The sequence below is a fragment of the Hakea prostrata genome, chromosome 5 (genome assembly GCF_041222555.1).
Source record: "Hakea prostrata isolate BN-2017 chromosome 5, UWA_Hpros_2, whole genome shotgun sequence".
In the NCBI taxonomy this organism is placed as follows: domain Eukaryota; kingdom Viridiplantae; phylum Streptophyta; class Magnoliopsida; order Proteales; family Proteaceae; genus Hakea; species Hakea prostrata.
In genome coordinates, this window is record NC_142604.1 from 17417381 (window position 1) to 17424344 (window position 6964).

The following is a 6964-nucleotide window of genomic DNA, read 5'->3' on the forward strand; positions in this document are numbered from 1 at the left end:
TAAATTCGTCACCCTAGCTACGTGCTCTTCGATTTCTTCACGAGGATCTATGACTTCAAATGTAATGATACCAATTTTCAGGTAGATGTCCAAGGACCCACTACTATTTTTTTCTATGCAAGACTGAACTTGTTCAAAAGCATACATAGATATCTCTTGTTTCATTGTTTCTAGGATAGGAATGTTTTGTTCGGCAAGCATAGCATGGATGTGGGACTTGCTTTCTTCAAGGATGAGCAAGGAAGAGAACTGAATATTGAATTCTCTCTCTGCTGTTTGAATGTTTGTGGGCTCAACCACGGCCATGCCTTCTTCGTCCACCCTTTCTGTGCAAGTAACATTTTCGACATAATAATGGAATTTGACAATGATTTCTAAGTTACCATCATTGGAGCTTGTGGGTTTTCCTCAAAACTTGAACGCTGTTCTGTAAGTACAGCAAGAGGCATGATTAATCTCTCTTGACGATGAAGAGGAAGAACACAAATCCAGTTTGAAGACGAGCTTGACGACGAGACAACTAGTTGGACTTAAACTTGAGAAAACCAATTTGAAAAAGAGCTCAGAGATTCCCGGTGGATTTGAACATGTGTAAACTGTTTTTATAGATACAGGGACTCCTAATCCTAGAAAAGAAAAGGAAGAAGGAAGTAATACCTTGGGCCATTATTGTTTGCACGATGAAGTCATTGTTGTTTACTGTAATAACCTCCGACTCCTTGATTCAACTGCGGAAACTTTTGGTTACCCTTACACTGAGTCACTGACGACTACCAACTAGCAGCCATAGCGCTACTCCATGGATTTTAATAGAATTGCATCACATCACAGTTACCATCACTGGAGCTTATGGGGTTTTCTTCAAAACTTGAACGCTGTTCAGTCATTGCAGTCAAAATTATGATTAATCTCTCTTAACAAAGAAGATGAAGAACACAACTGATAAAATCACCTACCCAGTTTGAAGAAGAGCTTGACAATTATGTTTGCTGCCTTTTATAATACATTATACAAGGAGACAACTAATCGAATTTGACCTCGAGAAAACAAATTTGAAGAAGAGCTCAGAGACTCCCAGCTGATTTGAACTTGTGAAAACGTGAATTAAAAGCATGGTAACCCAGCCCAGAGAGGGATCACATTGATCTGATAGATGATCAGAAACTGAAGGAAGAAATGCAAGCTGTGAAGACAACAATAAAAACACCTCGTTTTATAAATTCAGGGACTCCTAAGTCCAAATCCTAGTTATACTCTAAAGTGAGAAAACCAATTTTAAGGGAGCTCTTCATTGTTTTTTTCTATAAAATCTATAATAGGAGATTCCTTAATAAACAAAGAAACTCAGGTTTCTATATCACTCACCCGACAAATACACACTTGTATTGTTAATATGATTACTTAGTGGTATACCACTAGGACTAGGAGTCTTTTCTTATATATAACTGGCGAGCCCCTTCTCTCACCATCTCGTCCTGCCATTCTTCCGTTCTCCTTCTCTTACCATCTCGTCTTGCTGTCGTTCTTCCTTTTTCTTTTGTCTTCCTTCTGAAACTTCACCGGTCAGTCAATCATGCTTCACCTTTTGCATCAAAGGCGTCCGGCAATCATTTCATCTCTCAGTTACCGGTTTAAAGAGAGAGAGAACACTGTCGGAGTCAGTGCTGAACCTGAAATCGGAGTCAGATTCTATTTCGCGGTTGCACCTAAGGATGTTAGGGCAACATTTCCAAACGATGATGGAGATTCAATTATTCTTGAGCAGACAACTAATCTGTTACCGGTGAAACAATTTGACGTTGAGTTTCATAGCCTCTTTATTCCTCAAGTTAATAAGTGTCATGTCCACACTATGCTTACAGAACTTGACATCCCTATTGTCTCCGTTGAGAGATTGAAAGATGAGATATCTCCATATGTTTCTAAAAAGCAAGCAGAGTTCCACAAAGCCAAAAAAAATAATGGAGAGTTGAATATCATTATAATTATTGATGTTTGTTTGGTAGAATATGTAGATATTTGGCAAGAAATGAGAGAATTTGAAGCCAATTTGAATGGAGATGAAGGTTTTAGTTTGCTTCCTGCTCCAAAATCTTCGATTGAGGCTTTAGAGATCAAGAAATTATATGATGCCTCTTCTGCAGACTTGTGTATGATTTGCATGGATGATTACGTGGGAGGAGCTGACATCATAAAGTTGGATTGTTCACATTTTTTTCACAGCGAATGCATCATCAAGTGGCTGGAGTACAAGAACACGTGCCCATTATGTCATTTTACAATACCAAAACAATCTGAATCTTGATTTCTTATGGTCTCATTAAGACCTTGTAAATTTTAGTTACTTGTGACTAGAACAATAACTGTTTGAATCTTGAATCTTCACTCTTGATCTTGTAAGTTGTTACATATTAATGAAATCAAATATGTCAATACATGCCTTTGTTACCAAAAAAAATGTCAAAACATTTGTTCACGTCTTATGTGTGTTACGGTCGTTATTTTTTTAGTTTTTTACTCGCGACAACGTCGATGGCGGTTACAGAAAAGAAAACTCTCTTTTCGTTCAATCACTCCCTCGTCATATTGATTAATCAATTAATGGCTAAATTGTGGCTGAACAAACGCGCGAATTGTTATATGAATCGTCCAAGAAAGTTTCTAATTTTCCTCTCATTAATTAATTATGTTAACCTTCCATCACGGGTTCCATTTTAAATGGTATTAGTTTTTCAGAAAGGAAAGTGAGTAAACAACGGTTGATTTTCGCCGGCGGTGAGAGAGAGTAACGTCTTTTTGCAACCCATCGTCTCTCTGAAAACTATGCTTCTTAAACGAGTTACTCATCTTCACCATCGGCATTAAATTTTCTCATCAAATCTTTTCTTTTCTCCATCAATTTATTCGCTGGTACTGAAATTTAAACTTGAAACCGAGGTAAGAAAAACCTCTATTACTTCTTTTGATTTGGTTGTATGTTCTCTTATTAGATCTTAGTCTTTCTAACAGTCATCCAGATCATGGGTAGAAGGAAGAACTCAATCTTATCGACTGCTTCAACATGGGTTCATCACAGAATTCCCCAGATCAGTCTCCCCAAGGTGCGGAAGCTGAGCCAAGAGTCTTCTCCTGTAATTACTGTCAAAGGAAGTTCTACAGTTCACAAGCACTTGGTCTCTTGGCGTTTAAGTTCACTCCATGATCCATAAAGCCATCTTACTATCCTGATTGAAACTTTACTAGAAATGCAGATGAGGTTCCCTTTCATCCTGTGATCATAACCTTTTCATGAGAGCCATAAAGGTTGAAACCCTAGTTTCTTGGATCTATTTTTATTGATCATACTAGTAGTTAATCGCTGTGTTTTCTTTACAAGATTTGTAACCTATCATTCTCTAGTTCTTTATCCTTGATCATACCATGCTTTTTTCAAGAACCATGATTGACCTAATTAGGGTAACTTTTTGGTTCCTAGTTTGTAACTTGAAAACTCTATTCGATTAGTGTTTTGAAGTCCTCTATATACTAGTATGCTGCCATTGTAGTTTACCACTTGTTTAGTACCCTTTTGAACCACCAAATTCGGTTTCATATTCTAGAAACTCTGATTTTGAAGGCCACTGTCTCTGTTGGTCGACTCATTGGTCAACTGAGGCAGTAGACCAAGTCAATCGACAAATGAGTACAACAACTTCATATTTGGTCTGTTTTGGATGCTTTTATATCTTTCCTTCTAGGTATCTTTCCTAATATGTTGTATACACTTGTTTAGGACTTTCTTACCAAGTTTAGTCAAGGTCTTACTTGATTCCCTAAGATTCCTTTGCGAGTTATATAAGGTAAGGATGGTTATTTCCTTAACTACATAGATTGCATATCTTAGTTTCTGTATTTGAATCTTGTTAGTTTATTTCTTTAATTAGATTCTTACAATGTTATACTACTGTTGTACTATCTTGATTTCAGTAGCATTACTTGTTTATATTAAATTGATTTGTGTATGATTTACTTACCAAATATATGCAAGTTATGTGTTATTATTGATTTCTTTCCATATATGAGGTTACCATATATGTGATGTTATGGATTGATGCTTGTGTATGCTTAAGTATGGTTTGGAAAGGAGAGGTGTCCTTTTGACACTTCTGTCCTTGGACAACTACGGGAATAGTATGGGATGTTTCCGGAGATGCCCTTTGGACACCTTCCTAAACTATTTGATGACATATTTAGGACTGTGATTCATGGGCGCTAAAGACCGGTAACCAACCCTTGAGAGGACAGGAATCACATTGTGGGGACCATTTATCGGTAGGGTTGCATATGGTTAGACTTGGGCTCACGGGCGCTCAATGTCACATCCCGCCCTAAATCCACCCAGGGGGTACCCTATCTGGGTTACTCGGGAGTGATCCACAGCCCAACAGATCCAGTTTAGGAACGATCATATCCACTTATCACAATAATATAATCAAAAGCAAGAACAATTTATAGTATTCAAGTAATCTAATAATAAAAGTTAAGAAATGATCACAGAAGGATCACAACGAACATCAGAGTGCGGAATAATAAGTACCAAATCAAAAGACAACTGTGCGGAAGGTAGATCGAAATAAGGTAAAGGTTACAACCAAATCTCCAAAGAAGGAAAATAAAAAGGTAAGCAACTAAGTTACAGTTTCTTCTAACTTATACAATGTCTCCTCAATAACATAATCATAAGAAACTAAGCCAGGCCGGATCTACTCCTGACAAATATGAGTCTTGAACTGATAGCCTTCACCGATGTAGTCACCGTAGCCAAAGTGGTATGAGTCACCAACTTAGTCCTCAAAGTGTTGACCGTCACGAGTCCAACGGTAGAGGAGTACCTGCAGAAAAGTCTAACAAAATATGTTGCAAAAAGGAGTGAGTTCAAAAGAACTCAGCAAGGAAAGTTATTCCATAATACATAAGCCATATGATATCAATCATGAAATGATGCAGATGATATGAGACATAAGATGCAAATATGATTCTAACTTTAAGTATGCTTGGTCTCTATGGTAGACATGCTTTAAGTCATAGCACCATACTTCTTTAGGTAGTCTCGGTCACTCATCACCGGGGGGAAGTTGGGTCCTGCATCCCTCTCGGACAAATCCATGGTTGGAGGTTTCGGTCACCACTCTCTCACATCACCATTTGGTCTAAGTATTGGCACATGTCAAAGTAAAGCCTAGCCCAATGCAAATCATCTACTTAGTCATATCATGTCGGTTCCCAGATACGTCCATTCCTCCCCTCTCGGGATCCTTTCCGGTATCCTTCACACTAGAGTCACGGATATTACTCACCGGACTCATCAACCCTATTGGTCATCCACAAATGGTAAACGGGAAGCTCTCACGTCCCCTCATGGATCATTTCACCGGTCTTGAGTGCCCGTGAGCCCAAGTCTAGCCATTTGCAACCCTACCAATAAATGGCCCCTTCCGGGTATCCGCAATGCAATTTATGTCCTCTCACGGAGTGGTTACCGGTCTTGAGCGCCCACAAATCCACACTACTACCACGGGTCGTTCGGTCTCAATGCCCTTCCGATTCGGGTCTGATATGACAGGGGCATCCTAGCCATACATCTAGACAAGTCCTATGTATGTCATCCAATGATCCAGAAAGCGTCGATGGGCATCTTCGGAGAACATCCCATACTATTCCCTCCGATGTCCAAGGACAGAAGTACCAGTAGGGCACTCCCCAATCCCAAATCATACCTAAGCAATCACATGCTTATTTCCATCCATTACATATCAACAATACATTGTCACATTGAAAACATGTCATAACATCTCATAATACAATGTATAAATAAATGACAAGAATAAGTAAACATGATAAACCAAGTAATTAAGCATGGTGCTACTGTCATAAGGTAACTACAGTAGTCATATGATGTCTAAAATCAACTAATAAGTTAAGTCTACTAAGTTACCAACAACAGTGTAAAAGTCATCTAGTCTATGTTATATGGCAATAACCGTCCTTACCTCAAATTGTGAAGAAGATGATCCGAAGTCACAAGAGAATGGTCCAATTATAGTCTTAAAACCCTAAACAAACATATATGAAGGATTAGAGAAGAAGTCAAAACAATCGGAGATCGAACGGATCAAAAGCTGGGCAAAAGTTTCGACAACAACCTTGTTGGTTGATACATTGGGTTGATGGTATCAACCAATAGTATCGACCAACGAGTCTTGGACAAACAAAATGGGATTTTTGGGTTTTGGCTCAAAATGGGTCTTCCGGGTCTCGGATCGATATGAAACTTGGAGGGATGCTTAAGAACAATAGCAGGAGACTACGTAGAAAGAATTAACATGATCCAATGGTCGGATTGAAAACCCCCAATTTGAGGTCCTAGGTTCAAACTTGCAAGACCCATGTTCTTCAATGAAAACCATTACAATTGCAAGAGAACTTAGGAATTTAATCAATAGAATGATAAGCAGCAGAATATAGACAATTACTAACATATAATCAGACCTAATTGAAAGAGAAAATCAGATTAAGAGATAAATTCATGTTGTAAAGAAGAGGAAAATCAAAATAAGAAAGCAAGAACATCATGTATGAGAATCATAGCATGGAAAGAATGAAGAGAGGTTTAATCAACCCAAGAGAGCTTGTAGAAGAGGTGGTTGCAAGGTTGCAGCACCTTCTCCACGAACTCAGTAGCAAGAACAAGATGAGGTAGAAGTAGATTAGAGAGAGAGTGAGAGATTACATACCTTGGAGAAGAGATTAGAGAAGAGAAACAATGATTCTTGTAGAAGATCATCACTCAAGCCAAGGAGGAGGCTTAGAGGAGCTTTCCCACGTTCTCAGATGTTGAAATGAGTGAAATAATGATTTAGGTTCGAGGTTTCACTTAAAAGGACAAAGGAATATCCAAACAGCATCTTTTTCACGATTCTGGGCT

The 6964-nt window shown here is 38.4% G+C and overlaps 1 protein-coding gene across 1 annotated transcript; it reads left to right on the forward strand.

Annotated features, from left to right (window-relative positions):
* The first annotated feature begins 1573 nt into the window (after positions 1–1573).
* Positions 1574–2305, forward strand: LOC149015523 (uncharacterized). The gene has a single exon (XM_089156544.1). It carries the CDS (start codon positions 1574–1576, stop codon positions 2303–2305), a length of 732 nt encoding a protein of 243 aa, XP_089012670.1.
* Positions 2306–6964: the final 4659 nt, after the last annotated feature.